The sequence below is a fragment of the Leptonotus elevatus genome, chromosome 1 (assembly GCF_054856555.1).
Source record: "Leptonotus elevatus isolate MCC_2025b chromosome 1, RoL_Lele_1.0, whole genome shotgun sequence".
Lineage (NCBI taxonomy): Eukaryota > Metazoa > Chordata > Actinopteri > Syngnathiformes > Syngnathidae > Leptonotus > Leptonotus elevatus.
In genome coordinates this window covers 31,336,370-31,360,301 of record NC_141239.1, presented here as the reverse complement: position 1 = coordinate 31,360,301, position 23,932 = coordinate 31,336,370, and the positions used below count along the sequence as shown (strand labels likewise).

The following is a 23,932-nucleotide window of genomic DNA, read 5'->3' as shown; positions in this document are numbered from 1 at the left end:
TCTCTGAATCTGCTGGAACCACGCCCCCTGCACACGTCAATCAAATGCTGACGAGAATCGTTGCTATTTTTTTTGTCTAGGATCTTTTTTATGCGTACACATCCCTACATATTGGGTTGTGACAATATATCCGCTCAAAGCATCCGGTTACATAGAATATATCCTACCTGGTCATCACGGGACTTTTCGACGCCATGACAACGAGGCTCTCTAATGCAGCCACAGCAGCCTGAAGCCCCTGTCCACACGATGGCTTCGAGTTGGACTTTTTTTACATTGGTTAAAAAAAAAAAAAGTCTCTAATTTTGCTCTTTGGTTTCTATCTGCGTGACATGCATACACTCACAGCCAACAACGAGGCGCTCTAAAGCTAGCTTATCTGCATGTCGCATTTGGGCTAGATAACCGCTGATGTGATCAAAAGGCTGCAGTTGTCATATAGCGGGGGGAGGGGTGACTCACGCCGATGCCAAAGTGCGGTACTTGCCCCTCAGTTTTAGCCAAAAAGTCGGGAAAACTGAAATGGTGAAAACAGATTTGCAATTCGGTGCTACAAAGTTCTCAGCATTTGCACGTTTTCTATAATTACTTTCAAACAAGTAGTCACCTGAATTCACTTGACACGGTCTTTAGATGTTGGTAAAATGACCCTGTAACACATTTTTAAACTTCCATTAGTTCCTATGGGAAAATCGCCCGTCTAACTTAGTTTGAAAGGCTGTATTGGACGGCAAATTTGCATAATGGACATATCGATCGTCTCTCCTCTCAGCATTCACTGATCCGACATGGAGAGGAGTTATTTTTGCCTCTTCTTCCTCCTCCTCCTCCTCGTCCTCCAGTGCGCTTGTCACGCGTTTGTCTTCTTGTGCCAGCAGCAGTGGGCACCTGTGGGTGTTTATTTATTTATTTGGAACTTTATGATGACGATGACGAAGCAGCAGGAAGGGTTTGGCCTTCTTGCCGCATTGATGAATGGCACGTTTCATGTTGTTTATTCCCAGTGGGTAAATTAGTGAGGCTTGTCGCAGACTTTACTTGTACATGTACAATTTAGAGCAGCAACAACGACAAAACAGGAATGATAAACTTCTACATCTATCAGAGTATTTGTTTACACAAGTAACTGTACTTGTACTTGAGTACAGAGTGTGAGTACGGTACTTTTGCCAACCATCGCGCCAACCGAAGCGGTTGGAACGTGTTGGATGTACTCGGAAATCTGTTTCGGTTGCAGATTTTTTTTTTTCACTAGTTTAAGATTTTATTTGATGTTGTCGTGTTCTTCCTCACAATTTAACCCCTTTCAAGCTGTCCTGTTGAAGCACTAGCCTATTTGTCCTGTGTTTTATAGGGACTGACAACTAGCGATGTAATGATATCCAAACATCACAATACGATATTATCACGATAGGAAGGTCACAATACGATAATTATTACGATATTGTGGGGAGGTTGGCGATATAAAAAAACACCTACAACCTCTAATAAGACTTAATATTGAGGCACTTACTTGCTAATGCACGCACACATTGAGTTCTTGTCCCCTTCATCTGACCATTAGCGTGGATTTTAAACATAGAAGGGCAAAACATGCCTTGTGAAAATTCAATTGCACAAAAAAAAAAAAACAGCCAGCAGAGGCTGCTCGAACTGCACAAATAGAAATCAACCTGACTTTTTTAACAGATGGGCTGCTTTTAATATATAGTGCCGTTATCATTACATCCCTACTGACCACCAGAATTTGTTTTGTCATGTTTTGAGGCAGAATGAGGGTTAAGGCTCCCCTTTCACGCTGTCTGTTTGTTTGCCTGTGTGAAAGAAACACAGTTCTGTGAATCAAATGTCATGAGGTAATATCAGAAGTGGAACGATGGCTGTGTGAAATGGTACAGCAGTAAACCAGGACTGAGATTAAAGGTTAACACCTAACTTTTCCTGCCGTATTGTGTTAAAAATAAAAAATAATTGTGGCTCTCTGACAACTATTTCAGACGTCACAACAGACTCTTCTCTTAAACCTCGGAGGCTGGAAACCGCCACCCCCTTTCCCCCACCCCCGCCATTCCATTGTCTTTCACAGTAGTAGTACTTTACGATCATATGTGGGATGGCAGCTGCGTGAAAGAGGTTAGCAGAAAGCCGGAATTAGGATGTAATATTTAACACCCAACACTCGTCATCAAAGCCAGGCTGTGGTCTGTATGAAAGGGGTAATTGACGGTTTAATGTTCACCAACTTTAATGTCCATATTGGTCCCGCTAAGCTTCTCGCAGTTAAGTTTCAAATTGGACCCTCTCTGATAGAAAAAAAAAAAGCAACAATCTTCCTGATTGTCCTCCTTTTTGTTAGCATCCAGCGTTAATATTTCACAGCGCCTCATATGTTCAGGCAGCCTCTCGACCCGCGGCTACACCCGTCTCCGTTCACTTATAGATGAGCTTGGCCCGCAGCGAGGCCCCCCGCAGGCCACCAGCGGGTCCCGGCGGTGAGCTCGAGCGGCGAAGCGCGCCCATCCCCGCCTCTGTCCCGCAGAGACGGAGCGGAGCTAATTAATTACAAGGCTATTTGCGAGTGATCGCAGCTCTCGGCGGACCGGAGCAGCGTCATTGCTTCTCCGGAGGATAGGAACACTTTCACACGCGGGTCAGCGTGTGGCAGAGCACAGGCAAAAGTTGCTGCATTTGTCGATAGTTTATTAGTTGTCCTTTTACTTAGGGGTCTAATTTTGTGGCATTCAGTGAAGCTGACGTCAGGAGCTTTAAAAAGAAAAGAAAAAGCGGCTCTCCTGAGGGAATATGCCCAAGTTGGCTAACGTCCTTTTCAATTCTGGGAATGGGTCTTTGAGACTTTTAAATGTGTTTTGTTGTAAGCAACCAGTTTATCAAATTTCATGTTGATTGATGAAACTGGTGTCGGAGGCTAATTTTCAGTAATTTTCCAGAAGTACTACTAAAGGAATTTAAGGATATCCGCTTTAGTTCACACGATTGATTCTCAATTCTCAAAAATTTTAGAGAAACTTTTTTTTCATTGGACACATCAAGAAATACAAGCTCTTAAGTGAAAATCAAAATGGATTTAGAGAAAAACGATCAACCTTGATGGCAGTCATGGAACTTGTAGAAGCTATAGCTACAAGTATAGATAATAAAGAATAATAAATAAATACAAACATTTGCTATAGAGTATAGTATACTATTGAATTAATTGAAGAGATATGGCATAAGAGGCTTAGCATATGAATGGATTAAAAGTTACCTAGTTCTCGCACGGCGTTCCCCAAGGGTCAGTACTTGGCCCTAAGTTATTTATGTTTATATATATATATATGATATATGCTGTGTCTCCAAAATACTTAAAAGTGTTTTGTTTGCTGATGACACAACTCTCTATTGCTCTTGAGAAAATCTGAAACCGCTTCAGATTACGGTTGAAAATGAATTAAAAGCATCAAAAAATTGGTTTGACTCCAACAAATTATCTCTAAATTTAAACAAAACAAAGTTTATAGTTTTTTGGCACGAGACAGGTCAAGCACCAAGTCACAGTTAGAGTAGATTCTAATGAAAAAGAAAGAGTGTATGTAAATCATTTTTGGGGTGTCGTTTTCGATGAAAGATTAAGATGGAAGTCCCACATAGACAATGTTTAAAGGAAAGTGTCCAAAATTATAGGAATCCTTTACAAAACAAAGGATGTTTTGAATAAGAAGTCATTATTGCTCATTATTATTACCATATCGAACCTATTGTGTGGAAATATGGGGAAATCCTTACAAAACAAATACTTTTACCCTCTCTTCAAATTACAAAAAGAGCAATAAGAATGATGAACCCATCAAAATATACAGAACCAAGTAATTCATTATTTATCAAATTAAACACAATGAACACCACAGCAAACTTTGCCACAATATTCAGAAGCTGTTTGAAATCAAAGACAGTGATTATGATTTGAGGGGTATAAGTGTCTATAAAAACAAACAAAGCAAGAACAAATATTAAGCAAAGGTGTGTTACAATTATAGGTGTAAATTTGTGGAATAATTGATGATTGGTGATCCCCCCCCACATGACATTTTTAGTATGGCTCCTTGAGACTTTTTCATGCATCCTGTTATGATAGACGTGTCTGCTCCGTTTCACTTTGATCCGTCAAAATGGTGGTGGGGCTATTTTTTGTTTGTTTGCATGCCTGTCAACTAAAAATAGTGACAGGCAGAACAACTACAAATAAATGCTCATCAGGTGCAATTCCAGTCGCCATTCATACAACAGAATAATACATTTTGTGTTCAGTTATAATGCTGAGGTTTCACAGAGAGGAAATAAATTTTTGAGTACATCAATGCAAGAACATCATCATTATTTCAGTACAGATATATAAAATATTTTTTTTTTACTAAATACTCATTTTTGTTTGGTGGTGTGCCAAGAAATCTTTTTAATGTCAAATTTGTGCCTTGCCTCAAAAAGGTTGGGAAACACTGGTCAAAACTAGGGTCACTACTTTTTTAGGGGGGGTGGGGGGGGGGGGGTAGGAAACATCTCTGGTCATATTTAGGTGTCTGGATAGATGCCTGTCTATTTCTAATAAATTGTCTTGATGGGACAGAATCTTGGCTCACACCTCGGGTTAATTGATGGGGAACCTTTTGTTGTAAGGGTCTGTCCACCATCTTGTATGTATTACATTTTGCAGCAGGTCGCCCGGCGAGTCCATTAATAGCGACACGGTGTGGCTGACATCTTCCATTTATGACATCCATGAATTAAAAAAAAAGTCCTCTATGTTGTCTTTGTGTATTTTAAAACGCCCCCTCGCATCTTTGCTGCAAGACTCTCTGGTTTTGGTGTGGTGGGACTTGAGGTGACTCTGATGGGACGCCTTGACGCTAGCGCATCAGAGGCGCTGACGTTTTGTGGGTTTATTGTCGGGATGGTTCCGATGAGTCAGGGTCCGCCGAGAGGCGCTTCTGGGAGGCCATGCGGCACTGACTGAGGCTGACGCTCATGATTTCAAATTTAATATGGCCATTATAGTGAGCAGAATGATTGCGGTTATCAGCATGAGAGTTATGTTGCTACAAGTCAAAAACATAGGCACACTTGGCAAAGCTAAAAAAGAAGTTATCAGCATCTATTTAAAAAAAAAAAGGATATAAAAAAATGGCTAATATTTAAAAACAAATGTAAAAACAAATTTGTTAAAATATGTCAAATTTGGGAAAAATTTAATGTAAGACAAAAATAAAAAATTCACAGACGGAAAGAAACACACAAAATAGAACAATATCAACAAAACAAATATCCCGGAAAAAAATATATTAGAAGAGGAACCAAATATTTCACTGTCAACAAACAATAAAACAATGTTATGAAAATATTAGGAAAAATAAAACAAAACATTAGTACAAACTTAAGTTCAATATTATATATAAATATAAATACTAGCTATAAAAATTCTAGGTGAAAAAAAAAAGAAAAATACAATATACAAAAATGCAGAAATGTTAGGTAAAGCAAAACAAAAATATCATATTATCAACAATTCCTATTCTATAAAACAAGGTCGCTGTCATCAGGGCACAGCAAAATATGAGATTATTTTTTTTAAATAGAAAAATATACAAACTTGAAAAATTCAGTTCAGTATTATGAAAAACACAGTCATAAAACAAAATACAAAGTACTGTATTATAAGATACTATCATATTATAAAATAACTTAAAGTGACCAAATAGAAAAATACAAAAATGTGATAATTTCTTAACTCTTCACCTGGGCTGCCTTATCACCGTGTTTGGTCGAAGCGTAATGTAAGTGTCCGACCTCGCGCTCTTTGCCCGAGTTCTTCTTCTATGGTTTGTTCATTAGCCGGATGGTTACTGTATCTCTTGCAATACAGTCGAGTAGAGCGTTTCAGCTGTCCTCACTCATCCCCCTTGCGGGACTGTTACATCACAACACGGGTAAGAGAAGCCCATATGTGATTTCTCTGTCCCTGCGGTCACACGCGGATGATTACGTGATGTCCTAGGTAACTTGAAGGTCTCACAGGTGACCCCGTTCATATACGTCGTGTATGTGCTGCGCACCCAATCGTACAAACTGGCCTTGTTTTCGGAACACTTTTTTTGTGTGTCACTTTTGTGACCGTGTCAAACAAGCAGGCAGGCAAATTGGCCGCTCCACTTTTTCACGGCGGGAAAGTGGGCCGGTGTGTACTTTGGAAGTTACCCAGTCAAATGTCCTGGGGACCAAGACAAGGAGAAGGTCTATCTATACAAGTGTCCTAGATAGAACGGAGGGCAGAGCTAAGCGATGAATATGCGATTAGCGGGAGTAAAAAAAGACTAAAGATCACGTTTTATCTTTGTGTGTTTTGATGACGTCATTGAGCCAGCAGATTGATTGGTTGATTGATGACATTTAAAAAGAGACTGCAATAGTAGAAGCAACAATAGTAAAATAACTACCTACCCAAAAAAGAATACTTACCTTACTGTACAAGTTTTTTTTTTTAGCTCACTAATAAAAAACAAAATCGATAATTCATTCATTCGATAATTGGTCAGATCACTCAGTCAGCAGTTTTGAGTTGACTTTTTTTGCACGACAATGTCAGAGTCTGATTAGTTCTAATGCTGTATTCGAGGATTGTCGGATAAAGCCGAGTTTTTTTTCCAGTTCTGTCCTGAAAGCGTTTGAGGCGAAAGTAAACAATCAAAATGGCGGATAGTGATAAATAGTTTTTTATTTTGGTCCTCAAAACTCATTTTGACCTCCAGCAAACTTCCCTTCTCGCAATTTTGCCTCATGTATTGTTTTCATCTTATTTCATATGAATTCCATACAGTTCAGTAGTTCACCGTATAATTTCATGCAGGGAGATAGCGGCATACGGTCACGTACGTTGTGTTACGTGAAGTTATGGCGAATATTTATGAATGAAGAAAGCGATCTAGTTTTATACTCGTGTGAATTATGTTTTACCACGCACGGTCTGTGTTCCCAAGGCCATTGTAGAGTGACGTCACATTTTCGTCCGTCGGTGAAGTCGGGGTACTTATTTTTTCCAACTTCGCAAGTGGTATTTACGGATTCAAGGGGGCGTTCCCGTACACACTACCTGATTTGAACTTGGATAATTCCGACTTCTGACCATCCTCGAATGCATCATTAGCTGGCAACACGAGGCTTGGAATCTGATTGGATGAAAACCAGGAAGTAGCAGAGGCAAGGGGAGAGCAATCAAATCGAGAGCAAAGGTAGCTTTTTGGGCCAGCAGAAAATGTAACTGAGTGGTTGAACATGTGGTCAGATATAATCCAACACACAATGTGGTGTTTTCTACATGAAAATATCTGAAACATTTGGAGCTGAAGGTTTTATCTTATGTCCTTTTTACTTGTTTAAATTAACACATTTGTTAGCTGGGCAGTGCCACAGAGGTTGTGGCTTCCACTTAGTTTAGCTTTGGTCCAATCTAGCTTTTACAAAGCAAAGCTCTTTATCTTTATCTTTATTTTAGCTTGCACCTTATGCGTATTGTGAACATCGTACATCATACGCTAGCCTCTACCTAGCTAACCTACCACCCATTTTAGCTTTTATCTAACCTGTGTTAGCCCAATCTAGCGTCCTATCCTTCCATCTATCTCGCCCCCCTTGCTAAACTGCCCGCTAATTTAGATTCACCACATCTCACTTCCATCAATTTTTGCTTCCACTTGACCTAGCTTCTATGTAGCCCATTTATCAACTGACTCAGCTACCATCCTATCTCTTCTCCAACTATCCTTGCATCCTTCCTTTTTAGCATCAACCTGGTTTTGTCCTGTCTTATCTTCTGGCTAATCTATCATCTGTCAAACCAAGTTTTCACCTCGTTGTGCTACCACGTTTTGGTTTCCATCGAGCCTAAGTAGCCTACCACCTAAACTAGCTTTCGCCACCTCATCTCGCAATTCTCCAATTTAGCTTCAGCCTAACTTCTACCGAGGTGAGCTACTCCATTTGATCTTACACTCTCTTCTTCTACTATCGCATATTATTGAATCATGGCGGTCTTTGACACAGAGGCTACCTTTTTTTGCAGTTAAAAATTAGCGTACCATATGCTGGCCCCCTTCTGGCACTATCACTGAAGTGTTAGCGGGGTTAATATGCTTTTTAAAATGCAGCTGAGATGACTGAACGCGCTAACGATTTGACCCCACAGTGGAAACGGGTCTCTGAGGAGAGTTGGTTGAGGGAAAGATGGATGACGGCCAGATCAGGCGGAGATTAGCATGGCTACTTTGATCTTTTCATTGCTTTATTTATTCCTGGTGGGAAATAGTTCTGGACTTGGAGCAATGCTAATCTGGTTGTTAATTATACCATTTTTTTGTGGCGATGCCATAGTTTCCTTGGCCATTCTACGTCAGCCAATCAGCACATTCGCACTTTTTTCCTACGCCTTACTCCAGAATGGGTGATGGTGGTATGGGGTGCTCCATTTGATCCTTTTGCAACCATTGTCAAAGTTTGTTCCGCTTTTTTTTTGTGACCATTTTGTTAGCTGCCCTTTTTAACCGTCCCAAAAACTTTTCCTTCTGTGTTTTTTCATGTACTTCCTGGTAATTTTGTCTTTCCCGTACAGCATCATCTTGGGAATGATGGCGTTGCCGTTGAGGCCGCCTTCATTGTCGCCATGACGATGCCCTTCAGCCCGCTGTCCAGCGACGAGGAGCACCAGAGGATGCTGGGAAACAGCAGACACCCGTACCCGGGGGCGGAGGACGAGGAAGAGGAGGAGGAAGAGGAAGAAGAGGAGGAGATGGAGGAAGACGAGCGTGACGAGGACGGCGAAGAGGAGAACGGCGAGCTGGAGGATGAGGACATGGAGGAGGTCCGGCGAGGGGGCGGCAGGCGTGAGAGGCCAAGGCAGTCGGGGAAAGGCGCCGGAAGAGCTGGTAATCCGGGACATGCGTCCAATCCCTACTCGGCCAATCCCCCGCACCAGCAGCTGGCCAATCAACAGCAGCGGAGGCAGAAGGAGCGCACATCCGGCTCTGGGCCGCCGCCCACCGAGGACGCCCACATCGCCATGATGGTGTTCCGTATCGGCATTCCAGACATCAAACAAACGGTGAGTGGACGCTGAGGAGCTTGAAAATAAAAAACGCCAACGCGGCCGCCACAACACTTTTTGGCAACCGGCAGCCTCACTTGGTGCAACCATGGCAACAACACAACCCAGTTAGCCATATATGAAGCACATTTAATAAGGAATTTGAATTCCTATTGGCTTCCACCTAGCCTAGCTTCAGATCAGTCCAACTTCTACCTATAATCTCATATTGAAGCTTTCACCTAGCTCTAGCTTCTTCTTCAACCTTCTGCCAAACCAAACCTATCTATAGCTAGCTGCCATCTATGCGTCTAGCTCTAGCTTCTACCTAGCTCAGCCACTTACGCTCAGGTCTGGGTCATCGATCTTCTACCAAACCAACCACCTCTCTGTGTAGCCACCTATTCTCTCCAACCTAGCCCATCTTCTGCCCAATCTAGCTACCACCTAGCCTAGCTTTTGTGTTCTGGATTGATAATTTCCACTCATTTGTAAATGTTTTGGCGCATGTGGTAAGCGAAAAACTGCGTTTCGGTTTAATTCGTTTTGCAAAGCAGTCCAGTTCAAAGAAACACAAATAGCAGTCGCTTACTTATTACCATGCTAACTAGCTTTCATTTGGTGCTGTAGCTCTAGCTTGAGAGCCAGACGTTCAAGATGACCTCAGACAAAAAAGCACTGAAGCGCCATCCCAATGGTCGTAACTGAGAGGAGTTTAAAAGCCCTCCATGTGGGAAAGGCATGTGGAGAGGGGAAGTAGAATGCGACAAGAGGTCCAAAATGGTGTGATACAACCAGAAAAGCCTTTTTTTTTTTTTAAAGAGGGCTTGTCCTCAATTGGGATGGATCGATGAGCTGTCGCGTTCCATCACTCTGAATGCATCAGAGTGAAGAGGGAATTCATTCAAGTGGCAGGCCATGCTAGTAAAACATGTTTTTGGGTTATTGCGTCAACATGCAAGAATATACTACCAACATATTTAGAGATTTAGAAAGACTTTATCTCAGACTTTACTTTGACGAATGACTGCTTGTGTTTTGTAATTGTTACAAGTAATTTTTTTGCCTTATCACTGATTAACTTAGATCTCAGACATCTTATTAAAGTAGACTTCAACCCCTGCCAAAGTTGAATCAGCAAAGCAGCTAGCCATTGACTATGTGTCTGCCAAGCCTGACGTCAGTCAGCTAAAAAAAAAAAAAAAGTGTGAAATTAAGGATTTTGGGGTTTGACCGTTCTATGACCATGAACTTTGACTTAGGCCTTTATGTTTTTGCCTGTGAAAATCTTTGGGGAAAAAGAACTTCTGATGTATTGATTGAATACATATTTTTGTTCGAATTTGTACATTTGAGTGTGAATATAGACAGACATACGCAATCATACCCAGAGCTGAAAGTCTGTAGTCTAACGCAGTCTCTAAATGCCTTCTCCCCCCCCCCCCCCCTTCTCTCTCTCTCTGACGCGTGTGATGTATTATTGATCTACCGCATTTTTCTTCATTTTTAAATAAATTCCAACATGAATAATTCACGCTTTTGTTTATTCGGACAAATGGGAAGGATTGGATAACTGGAAGACAAAAAAAGATGGCCATTTGGGAATGGAGAGAGAGTTACAGGCGCAATAAAAGGAGTTGGTGGCGGAGGGAAAATGGAGACGGACAGAGGTGAAGTGAGGTTGGCAGGCGCGAGCTGGCGTGATTAGAGAAGACACACATTGAAGTGGATAGTGGCGTAAATCCACATGGGAGTTGTAAAAGGCATCATAAATGTGTTCATTTCTCCTCAACTTGACCTCATTTTGAGTCAATTAAACCTTAGGAATATATTGTCATCAATGCTATCAATATCAGTCGGTCTTAAAGGCTTCTTCCTAGCCTAACGTGCACCCGATCTAGCGTATCTATCTTTAGACTAATCGAGCTCCTGGCTTGCTGAACTTCTTCTGGCTTAGTTTAACCTAATTGAGCTTTTACCTAGCTATCCAAGCTTCCACCCATTTTAGGTTCTACTTGTCCTAGCTCCATCCTAGCCTAGCATCCAGCTATTCAGTTGTCTACCAAATCAAGTTTCCTCTTTGCTGCGCAGCCCTATTCAGCTGCCCAATCCAGCTTCTACCTTCTACCTTCCCAAGCATTGTCTTAGCCTGTCTATTACTTAGCAAAGCTACCACATAGCTTAGCTACTAGCTAGCATAGTTTTGTCCAAACCTAGCTTTGGCCTATCTTTGCTTCCACCCATTTGAGTCTAACCTATTTTTCCTCATATCTTAGCTAATGCCTAATCCGAACCAACCTTCTTTTTTTTTTTATCACATCTCGTGCCACGGTGGGGCGGATGTGTCTCTTGCAAGTGTCCTGCCATACACACTGCTACAAACAATAAAAAGTCCATTTTCCATAATGTGCCCCGTTTAAATCCTTTGAAACAAGATTTTAAAATAACCCCTTGAAGGATAATTTTATTCTCATTGAATCAATATTTACCACCTCCTACTGACATCTCACCTTCACCCTTCGGAAGGTCCTCGGTCGTGCGTCAGCCTCATTCCACGTGTCAGCTAATTCACCCGCAATAAACTCGGGTGGCTCATTAATTAGCGTCGTAATGAGACCGGGGAGCAACCGCTTGATCCAGGGATGACTGCAAAAGTATTGGGACACTACAGGAAGTTGAGAATGTAATTCTTCTGGGTGAACTTCCTGCAACATGTTGGAGGAAGAAGAGTAAACTACGAATATTTAAAAATGTCCTTATTTTGCTGACTTCAGCAAGACTTACTGCAGTTGTAGCATATCATGCACAATTTTGTGTTTTTGGGGGGGACCTGTTATGTAGCTACAAACTGAAAATAAGATCAATCCTGTTTTTGTGACTCCAACATTTGTTCCAATATTTTCAGCAAGCAGCATATCATGCACTGTCGTTTTTTTCCCATGCAGATTTTGAGACCTATGTCATCTTTTTCTTTCATTTAAGTTCAACAAGCAGCACTGTCTTGCTTTCCACTAATTTCCTACTTTAATTTATGGGGTGGGGGGGGGGTCTGGGGGTTTGGGGGCCTGGGGGCGGCTGGGGCTGGGTTGGGGTGGATGGCGGAGGTGGATGGGGGGCGGGGGGTTGTGGGGAGAGCGGGGGCTGTGGACCGGTGGGGTGCCTGGCGGGCCTGCAGTGCCCCGTCCTGCTGCGTTGGGTTGGGGGCGCGGGCCGTGTTGGGGTGGGGGGCGCTCCTGCTCCTGGGTTTGCTCTCCGGCCGGTGGCGCTGGCGGGGCCCGGGGGTCGTCCTTTGGCGCTGCCGCGGCCTGGGGGGCCCTGAGGTGTTGCGCTTGCTCTGTCCTGGCAGGAGTCGACGGCTCCCCTCTTTGGTGGAGATTTTCATGCATGCCAGATCCACCACACCAGCATCTACCGAAACTCAGACGCAATCTGTTTCCTCCTCAGGTTATTGAATCGGTGGAGGCTGGTGTCTGCGGATCTCACTCTGCTTCGTCTGTCCTTCCTTCCTTTCCTCAGTCTCTCCTTTGGTCTCTAGAGGTCTCCCTGATTTGTTGGAATTTAGATGTTTCTGGGGTTGGTGAAGGACTCTGGTTGGTGGCCCGGTGGGTGGTGGGTGGTGTCTGGTCGGTGCTGGATTTCACTTTCCTTTCTTTTCTTTGGTCTTTCCTCGGGTCTCCTGACGGCGGTGTTCGGTTTAGGTGAACGGTATGGGATTTTTTAATAGGATTTTGGTGAACTAATGAATACACACACACTCACACGCACGCACACATGCACGCACGCACATACACATATTCACCCACATACAAAATAAATAAAAAATTAAAATTAAAAATTAAAAAAGAGAGCAATGATGATGACATGTCAAATCGGTGAAATTACCGAATGAACAATACTGAGCTCTTAGAAAAAAAAAAGAAGAAGAAAAAAAATAACAAAATAAAAATAAAGCAGCACAGCATCGTCTTGTTTCAATTGAAAGCTTCTCGATCAAACTTTGAGGATTTGGTGTTAGATTCAAGTCTTGGCGGACATATGCGACATGATGTCCATCACCAGCGAGTTGTGTTCATGCAGCCTAAAAAACAAAAAAGTCTTAAAGTGGAATTGCACTTTTCCGCTCTTGTGCGCCTACTGTGTCTGTCTGTCCTCGCCATTCAGCGTCTTCTTTTGCCCAAGTTCGACCTATTCTCTTTCTCCCACCTTACCTCCCTCCCTGTTGGCCTTTGAGTGCAGGCCAAGTGTTTCAGGGGATGGGAAGGCTTTAATGAGCTCTTTGTGGAAATAACCCCAAACACACACACACAAACAAAAACCGGCTTGGAATCACTCTTTCCTTGCGTCCAATTGATTTATTTTTAACATCCATTCATTGTCACTCTCTCGCTCCCACCATTCATTATTTCAGTCCTTCAGAAAAATGCTGAGCGGCCATAGACAAAAGTATTGGGACACATCTCTACAAAACCATGGTCAGTAGGAGAGATGGGATATGTAGTGGTTTGACTGTAAACTAGGGGACGCTGCTTCACTGAATCAAAATGTTCTCCAAATATGAAGAATAATATTGTTTCCTGGCAACCAATGGTGACATCGGAGGAGCTGTCAGTAATCTCGTTAAAAAGAAAGCAAGAAAAATATGTTTTCTTCTTTCCGAGCTCAGCAAGATATAACAGCAAGCAGCATATCATGCACTGTCTTGTTTTAGTTCATTATTGGCTGCCCGTCACTCATGTAGCCACAAACAGAAAAGCTACAAAATAAATCCAGATTTTTGTGACGATATTATCTTTTTTCATCTTTCTTAGTTCAGCAAGCCGCATATCATGCACTGCTGGCTTCAGTTCTCTATTGTCAGCCTGTCATGTAGCTACAAACTGAAAGGCAATAAAGGAATCCAGATTTTTTTTTTTGTACCAATGTGAGATCATCATCTTTCTGAGCTCTGCTGGACATGGCGGGCCAGCAGCATATCATGCAACTGTCTTGCTTACGTTATTTATTTTTTGCTCCTCGTGTATTTACCAACTGAAGAGCAGAACGTAATTCCAGATTTTTGGGACCACATCTTTTTTCTTCTTCTTGTTTAGCAAGACATAGTTGCCCGCCGTATTTTATGTACCTTCTTTATTTTCTACCTCATTTACTACCTGTCTGTTTATAAAGACTGCCTTAATCTCATCAACACAAAGAGCAGATCAGTGTGCGGGAACTCTTTTAGAAAGAATGTTAGAAAGAAGCCGTCTGCGAACGGGTGTCCTTGATGAGGAGGCGGAGGAGGAGGAGGAGGAGGAGGAGGAGGACGACGAGGAACTTGCCCACTGTCTTCATGATGGGCTCTAATTGGCGGAACAAGTGGAAGCGTCTCATTCCTGGGGGGCTGGGGGGGGGGGGGACCGCCGCTCGATAGGCCGGCCGAAATGTCTTCTACAGCTTAAGAATCACCATTATCAGCGTTTTTATTTTCCCGACACGTCAACTGGAGAGCATACGTGTGTCTGTGTGTGGATTTGTGTGTGGATTTGTGTGTTTGCGTGAAACTGAGCCAAACTAATCATCACCATTTTCTCTCTCAATCGTTTGCCCTCCATTCTAACCCCCACCCCTTTCAATACACACACTTAATACACGCACGTACACACACACACAAAGTACCCCATCTCTACGGGAAGTCTCTATGGCAACAAGCAGCTTGCTCGGCTAATGAACCGGTTGCCATGGTAGCCGTGCTGGCTGTGCGAGACGGTGAATAAAACTGAGGGAGAATGAATGTGATGCATACACAACTCTGTGTGTGTGGGGTGTGTGCGTGTGTGTGTGTGTGTGTCCTCCGCGAGGGCCAACCGCGGCGCGACAGTGCGGCGTCGCCGTGACAACAGTCGTCCTTCATGCTTTTTTTGTATTGTGACTTCTACACTTTGCTGACAGCGCCTCTTTGAGTGTGCGCGTGCGTGTGTGTGTAAAGCCACACTGTACCGCCATTCATATTCTGTGCACCTTCTTCACTGGGATTGACCTATTTTGCTCTGCAAGCTGCCTCCCCCTGCCGCACGGAAGGCCCACTGCGACTCCTGTTTGCTTATCCCTTCCAAATTTGCTCCATTTAAATTGCTCATTCATTCAACAATAAATGTGATTGTTCTAATTTCGTAGGAATTTAGTGGATAATGCCTACTCGTAATGTAAAGACATCAATGAAAAATAGTTGGAGTCAAATATTTGCAAGACTTTCCGTCCCCTTTTAGCCCCTCATGTCAATATTTATTACTCCATTATGTGGGGAGATGTTTGACAATGATTAAAGGAAAAGTATGATTAAAAACAACAACACTAATGTCAGCATTTAAAAAAAAAAACGAATGTATTTTCTTTTCTTTGTTTACATTACCAATGAAAAAATAAGAGTTTAAAAGTAAGGCCCTTTTTGTATTTACATATAATATATGTATCCAGATTTTTATACGTTAAAAAGGTCAGTACAAAAAATACAAAAATAAGGCTTGTGGAAGTGGTTACATTCAAAATGGTTTAAAAAAAATCTATATATATATGAACTTGAAAACGTTTCAGTTGAAAACTTAACACATTTTATCCAAAATATTTCTCCCCCCCTGGATTTCTGTCCTTAAATTAAGCAATACATATAAAATATATATTAAAGAAAAATATTTAGAAAGCTAAGAGTCAACAAAGGACGTTTCAGCTTAAGTTGTGCTTTTTCAATCTTAGATTTTTACACTTAGAGATTTTGCAATAAACTTTACAAGAGAACAGGATGTTTTTGTAAGTTGGGCAATTTCCATGTTTATATTTAGTACTTTATTTAACAAGGAATTTTCTATTGAGTTATTTGTTTATCCAATTGTTGTATTTATTTTACATTTGGCTATGATTATTTTTATTATTATAATTTTATTATTGTATTTCTGGTTTTATGTTGTATGTCTGATGTGATGTCCAGCACGTTGTTAGAATGGTTATTGAAAGATCTTTCTAGTCCAAAAAAGGACATTTAATGCAATTTTTTCTTTTCTTTTTTGTGTAGATAAGGCCAAGTGGGAGTAGTGTTCATCAAAAAATTGTGCTACCTGTAAATATTTAGTGAATGAGAGGCCTTCAGTTTACATCCGTGGCCTGAAAAGTGTCTTAAAAACTCTTGCATTTGGTTTCCTTGATCCTGATACTTGATACCGTCTGAAATGATGTCATTTCGATTCAGCGTTCCTCCTAAATTGCCCCGTTTGTCCCGCCTCAGAAATGCCTGCGCTTTAACCCGGACGCCACGGTGTGGAAGGCCAAGCAGCAGGTGTTGTGCTCGCTCACAGAGTCCCTGCGAGACGTCCTCAACTACGGCCTCTTCCAGCCCGCCACCGATGGCCACGACGCCAAATTCCTGGAGGAGGAGCGGCTGCTCAAGGAGTACCCGCAGTCTTTTGAGAAAGGGGTGCCCTATTTGGAGGTACGAACACCAACTTAAAGAGCAGCGTCATGCACCGTCTCGTTTTGTTTCTTTATATGCAACCTGTCATGTAACTACAAACTGAAAAGCAATACATCGAGTAAATGTTGTCACTCTGACGTGAAGACAAATTAAGCAGCATATCATGCACTGTCTTGCTTTATTTCTTTATTTTCCACCTGTCATGTCTCGGCAAATTGACAATTAAATAAAATCCAATTTTTATGGCAATTAGTCTTATCGTCTTCCTGAATTCTAGACGTGTCAGCAAGCAGCATATCCTGCATGGTCTTGCTTTAGTTCTTTATAAGGTTCCCCATCTTGTTGTTAAAAACTGAAACACAACAAAGAAAATCCTAAGTTTTGTAGAATTGTTTTCTTATCTTCCAGGCTTTGAGTCATGGCAGTAAGCAGTATATCATGCACTGTCCTGATATAGTTCCTTATTTGCTACACGCCATATATGTAGATAAAACTGAAAAATAACATGGTCAATCCTTAGTTTTGTGACATTTTCATCTTTTTCCATATCTTTCTGACTTCGTGATCTGGCTGCAAGCAGCATATCATGCGCTGTCTTGCTTAAGTTATTCATTAAGTTCACCGTCAAGTTCTTATTAACAACAAAGTAAATCCTGATTTTTGTGATATTTTCATCTTTTTCCCGTTTTCTTGACTTTTGGACAAAGCTTCAACCAGCATATCATGCACTATCATTACTATTGTATGTGTCTAGTTTGATTTAAAGACAAAGAATGTGTAATAAGTGTTCTCTCTCTTTACTCTTAGTTCCGATATAAGACGCGAGTGTACAAGCAGACTAACCTGGATGAGAAGCAGCTGGCCAAACTGCACACCAAGGTGCGTAACTCTAAATTTTCACTAAAAACAAAACAAAACAAAATTGCTATGTAATATACAGCATATGTGTTAGGGGGCGCCACTGCAATCTTACAATTGTTTGTGTCTGTCCACATGTAGGCCAGTCTGAAGAAATTCATGGATTACATCCAAACCAACGGTGTGGACAAGATGAGCAAGTTCTTGGACAAAGGACTCGATCCCAACTACCAAGATGCCGACACCGGGGGTAAGCACAAAGCACAAGAACATAAAAGACGTTTGGGGAATAAAGCTATGTGTTTGCGGAGAACTCAGGTTGTCATATCTGCAACTGAATTGCATCAAGAGGCTTTTTTATGCACTCTGAGAAGATTCAGTGATTATGAAAAAATTAAAAAATAAGAGTCAAATATGAACTTAACTCATTTGCTCCCAAAAATGTATAATTTTTTTTTAATGGTTTATGGTTTGGTTTTATGGCTTTATTGAACATATAAACATAAAAAAAACATTACAAGTTTAAAATAGAAAAAAAATAAAAACAAGAATAAGAAGAAAGAAAATCGTTTTTAAATGTTCAAAAGGGGTAGGAGGGAGTTAAAAAATTATCTAGTCCTACCCCTTATTCGTTTTATGTTGATAAAATGATAAGGTCATGTATTTTAGCAAAAGGAAATGTATAAACCTAGTCATATATACAAGTGCACTTTAAAATACGCACACAGCGACATATGTGCATGAAATTAATAGACATATACCCTAATACATTTATAAATGATATCCTCATACTCCCGTATACAATAGTGCCATGGTCCCAAAAAACGTATTTATATATATATATATATATTTTTGTTTTATGCAAGAGCATACAGAAGGCTTTGATGCCGCCTCTGTACTAAAGAGGATGCTTAAAGCAATGGTAGTTATTACAAAAAAAACGGCCAGCAGGTGGCAGCAGATTATAAGAGCTCAACCAGGGCTATGTTGCAACAAGCTCTTTCCCCCAGTGTTTTCAACAAATTTGTGAATAATGATGAAACTTAGCTATATTCTAATGCTAATTGCTGCAAAACGGAAACAGATGCTAATATTCTTTTTTTTGGTAGGTTCCATGTTTTATAGCAATAGAACACAATATTCTGTGGGCCCTGCTAATATCAGTTAAAATCCAGTAAAACAGCCGGGAGCGAAGGAGAATGCTTCAGTGAAAATGGCTGGGAGTGAATGAGTTAACTGTTGGCTGTATACGTGGCACTAGTCAGTGTTCGTAATAACGTGCTACTGCTCACTTGGGCAGTTGCCAAAATGTCATGTAATATATACAGAAACCAGTAGGTGTCATTTGAAAATAATGAGTTACATTACTTGGTGAATGACTTAATTAGAAAGTGATGTCGTACACATGTGCTGACTCAGCAAATTCACCGGCATTAAAATGAATAAGGATGAGTTGAGTAATTCACTTAATCCGTAAACGAGATGTATAAGTGGTGTCATAATAGTAGCGCCTTTTATGACCGCGCGTCACTTTGCTCTTGGCGCCTCCTGCTGGTGCGTCTGCTGGTGTGTTGACACTCGCTTCGCAGTCAGCGTGTCACCGAGGGAGCGGGTGACGACACGCTTAACGCCTCGTGTCAACAGCAGGGGGGTGCACTTCCTTTGCCGCACATACACACACAGGCTGCTTACAATAACACTCAATATGTGTGTTTGTGAGCGCAATTATGTCTGTTTGAATGCAATTTTTGTTACTGTACTTTTTTTCTGTTTCTACTTTAAGTGTGTTTGCTTGTGTGTGTTTATGAGTGTGTATGTTTTTGTGTTTGTGTTTGATTCTGTGTGGGCATTTGTGCACGTTTGTGCCGGTGAGTATTTTAGCATGTTTGTGTTGATGCGCGTCCGTGTTTGTGTCCCGCAGAGACGCCGCTGTCGCTGGCCGTTCAGTGCGAGCCGGGCGGCGGCGAGCCCATCCGCGTGTTGGTGGAGGGAGGCGCCCACATCGACTTCCGTGCCAAAGATGGCCTCACGCCACTCCACAAAGCCGTCCGAGGTCACCGCCATATTGCCCTGCTGGTACAAACGCAACCGCCTGATATATTCTAAATGTTTTCTTATTTTTCATTTCATTCTCGTGAGAGCGTTTTCAAATAAACGTAATCGCCCACACACACAAATAACAATGTCACTTATTGTATTCCAGCATCAAACATATTCAGATGTGCTAATAGGCAGCATTTGTGATTTTTTTTATAGTGGTGTTGATGAGAACATTTCGATTCTGTATTGCATTTTTCATGTATACTAAAATGCATAGAAATGACATATGGAAGATTCACAATAAGTATAATATATATATATATATTTTAATTTTTATCATCATAACTATAAAAGAGGATTTCTATTGTGCTTTACATGTACGCATATCCTAATTAAAACTAAGAAAATAACGATACATTTAAATCCATTAAAATTAATACTAGTTAACAAAAACATGTAATAATAAAAATAATATAGAATTTATATAGCACTTTTAATGTCCTTTAAGCAAATTTAAATTAAAAGTAAATAATAAAATCAAATTAAATCAAATCAAAATGAATTAAATAATTGTTGTCATCATAGTTGGTTAAAAACATTCATCTTGACTTCTAGTTATTACAATCAATGTTGTTTTTTGTTTTTAAGACAATAAGGTTTGTGTTTTGTTTTTACCAGTTTCAGCGTCCACTGCAGCCTTCCTCAGGGCTCAGACGCTGTCATCTGACAGCTGTGACGTGGCCTCGTATCAGCTGATGTTTCTGGGCAGATTATTGTCTTTTTTTTTTTTAAAAAGCAATGAATGTTGTCATCATAATAATCATAAGTAAACGTCTTTATATTGCTATCTTTGTGTTTACAAAGTCTAATTACGGCAAAATAAAAATCTAATAAAATTAACAATAACTATTGTAATAATCATATTTTATTTATGCATGCATACAATAAAAAAAAGGAATAAAACATTCATCTCAATAAGAATAAAATATTTGTTATGGCACATTTATGTACACAAAAACGGATAAAAATTTAAAACAAGTGTTACTAATCATTAGGCATGTGTGAGTACTGCGCTGATACCCGACCTTATTTCAAGTTTTCGGAACTCACAACGATTCACTCTATTTTGGCCATTTTATGATGTGGAACAAGCAGTGAGAAATTAGAAGAATAGAAAATTGCCATCCATTGCATGCAATTATAAGGCAAAATGCTATATTTGGGATATACTGTATAGGTATTTCTTTAAATTATCTGTCATTGATTTTTGCTGCTCAAGTGTTGAGTACTTGGTATTGGTATCGGTCTGAAAACAAGCGGTATCGAACATCCCTATTAATCATCATCTTATTAAGTATAATTTTCAGGCACACAAAGCTGCGATATGTTTAAGCGATAAAAACATTTATTTTCAAGAAATACATGAAACTAATATTTATGATGAAATCAAGTGCTATATTGTATCAATTCTCTGATTGTTGCAGTTCCACCTCCCTTTGCGCAGGTTAATGGGCTCTTTGCACAAATCCACTTCATTTCCTGTCTTTCATGAGTCCAATCATGAAAGGCAAGAAACAAAGGAGTGGTGGTGTTAATTATTTTTTTTTAATGTGCAAATGTTGCCGCAGGTCCTGCTGTCTCTGGGCGCCTCCCCGGATTACAAGGACCGTCGGGGTCTGACGCCGCTGTACCACACTGTGCTGACAGGGGGCGACACCTCGTGCTGTGAAACGCTGCTGTACCACCACGCCAAGCTGGGCATCAGGGACGAGAACGGCTGGGACGAAACGCACCAGGTCCGCTCGTCTGCGTGTGCTTTCGTCTTCATCCTCATCTTCTGTGTGTGTGTGTCCCCCATGTCAACCATCTGTCCGCCACTCAAGTCGACGCCTTCCGGGAGGAATTCAGGTAGCTCCATCCTCATCGGCATCAGTGATCGAAAGAAAGAATGAATGAATGAAGCCATTGTCACGGTGTGCGTAAACTTGAGTTTGAGTGTGTGGGTGCCGGCGCATGACAACGTGCGTGCGTGTGAAAGCGTCTAAAGTTGTGCATGTGTGCACGTGTGTTTGGTTTTGCCCCCTCAGGCGTGTCAGAACGGCAACTCTCAGCACCTGGAGCACCTCCTCTTCTACGGGGCCGACTCCACCTTCCAGAATGCATCTGGAAACACTGCCTTGCACATATGCGCTTTATATAACAAGGTACGGGTTGTGTAATATTTCATACCTTTACATTTCCCAAGTGCATGTTGGCCAAAACATTAGGTACATCAAATGAGATTCATGTGGAAAACTATATGATTGACGAACATCCTAACTCTATTAACCCGACTAACCCCAAAGCCTTCTAGTTAGGCGTACCTAATGTTATGGCCAGCCTATTAACTATATGGCAACAGAGCAGTACTTTTCAAATAGGGGGGCGGGGCACAGTGCAATGCCAGGCGGGCTGCGTGTGACCCCAGAGAACATGTTTTTTAAAATTATTTTATTAGTTTATTTATTATTTAGATTTGTATTTTTGCTGTACTAGAAGGATAAGAATAAAGCATAATAAAGAAATAAATACAAATAATAATATAAGAAATAAAGGATAATGCGGAAATAATAATAAATAATATAAATGTTATAATAATAAGATAAATCAAATAATAATGATGATTAATAAAGAAATATAAGAAATAAAGAATTACAAGTACAGAATAAAGTTTAATTGCACATCCACTACAGTAGGTGGCAGTAGCGGTCTCATTGTCAGAGAATGTCTATTAGCTAATAACATCCATTCCTTTATTTAACCAGGAAAAAAAAAAACTAATTGAGATTAAAAATCTCTTTTCCAAGAGTGACCTGGCCAAAATAATTTTATAGACAAATGAAACTGTTTATTTGTGGTGGAGGGTTGACGTGATATTTTCTTCTTCCTTGCGGGGGACTTAACAAAAACAATTGAATAGCAGTGCAATTCATGCACATTAATCTGTCACTTTTACAAATATTTTTTTAGGAAAGCTGTGCACGAATTCTGCTCTACCGAGGTGCCAACAAGGAGACAAAGAATAACAGCGGCCAAACGCCCTTTCAGGTAATACTCGATTACTTTTGTGTCTTTTCTTAAAGCACAAAAGCAGAAATTAAAGCCATTTATGATGTCATTTGATCAGGTGGCCGTCATGTCGGGTAATTTCGAGCTGGGGGAGATCATCAAAAACCACCGGGATGCGGATGTAGGTTAGTCTTTTGCTCGCTTACTTGACATTTTTCTCAGTTGAAAAAACAAAAAGAATATTTTGGTTTGTTCAAGTAGAAAGCAAGATGAGGTTTTGCTAGAAAAATAAATTAGGCCCTAACACTTTATTTCCTAACCCCCTGATCCTAATTCTAACCCTAACGTCTGACGGCCGAATGCTACTTGTAATGATCAACTCCTTAATCTCCTAACCTTACTCCCTTAACCTGAACCACCTTACCTTCCTCCCCAAACGTAACTCTCCAATCATCTCTCACGCTTCCCACCCAACGCTAACTTCCTTAACCCACCCCGCACCCCCTAACCCTTACCCGCCAGTTCCCTTCGTGGAGTCTCCAAAGTACGCCCCCCAGAGGCGCGAGAGCACGCACACCCTGACGTTGCCTCACCCTCACCCGTTCCTGCGCGCCAACAGTGACAGCAGCATGAACTTACCCGACTGGATGGCCATGCCCAACTCGCTGAGCACCAACATCGTCTCTGTGCAGGTACCCACCTTTGGGACTTTGACACTTTGATATCTTTCAGTCCGTCCCAAGTCTCAAATGTATGATATGTAACGTGACTAATTGACGTTTTCCCTCGCAGGGATTCAAACACACGGGAACCATACGCAGCTCCAGCAGCCCCCGAGGGGCCAGGACACGATCCCCGTCCCGAGGCAGGATAGGGGACAAGGAGGACCGCAGCCGGCAGCAGAGTCGCAAACAAGGGTGAGGAGGGAACGACTCTCGATTTCAAATAGAACCTCAAAAGTACAACCCATTGTCTTCGTAATTTAAAATGTTCCTAGAGGATTAACTGTTTAAAGTACATGGACAAAAATGGAGTTAGCCCACCGAGTGTCTCATTTTGCCTGTATGTTGAAATGTTCCCCTCCAGGCCCGCTGCCGCCCCTGCCGCCACCGGCTCAGCCAGCACGCAGACGGCAGGCCAGCGTCGGCGCCTGTACAGCGCCGTGCCGGGACGCGTCTTTGTGGCCACGCGAGCGCATTCGGCCCAGGGAGAGCGGGAAATTAGCTTCAGCAAGGGCGACAGGGTCAAAGGTCAGCACCGAGGGTCCTCCCGTCGAAGCCGAAAAAACGTTGGCGTGAAAACATTTTGAACCATTCTAGAAATGTCTTTAAGCGAACACGCATGCAAATTGACGCTGTTGAGCTGCAAGGACCATTTCAGTAAATGGCAGTAGTGAAATTAGAATTTTCATGGTGACATTT

At 41.4% G+C, this 23,932-nt stretch overlaps 1 protein-coding gene across 5 annotated transcripts in view; it reads left to right on the top strand.

Annotated features, from left to right (window-relative positions):
• The window catches only part of shank1 (SH3 and multiple ankyrin repeat domains 1), a 61,285-nt gene that overhangs the window by 7,064 nt on the left and 30,289 nt on the right, over positions 1–23,932 (top strand). For all 5 annotated transcript variants that reach the window (XM_086091768.1, XM_086091741.1, XM_086091732.1 and 2 more), the window contains 12 exons: positions 8,654–9,142; positions 16,380–16,583; positions 17,373–17,444; positions 17,565–17,673; positions 19,345–19,499; positions 21,092–21,259; positions 21,551–21,667; positions 22,473–22,550; positions 22,630–22,696; positions 23,034–23,203; positions 23,304–23,428; positions 23,598–23,761. In XM_086091768.1, the coding sequence (XP_085947894.1) occupies positions 8,705–9,142; positions 16,380–16,583; positions 17,373–17,444; positions 17,565–17,673; positions 19,345–19,499; positions 21,092–21,259; positions 21,551–21,667; positions 22,473–22,550; positions 22,630–22,696; positions 23,034–23,203; positions 23,304–23,428; positions 23,598–23,761 (1,867 nt within the window). In that variant the 5' untranslated portion in view covers positions 8,654–8,704. The remainder of the gene's footprint in view (positions 1–8,653; positions 9,143–16,379; positions 16,584–17,372; positions 17,445–17,564; positions 17,674–19,344; positions 19,500–21,091; positions 21,260–21,550; positions 21,668–22,472; positions 22,551–22,629; positions 22,697–23,033; positions 23,204–23,303; positions 23,429–23,597; positions 23,762–23,932) is intronic.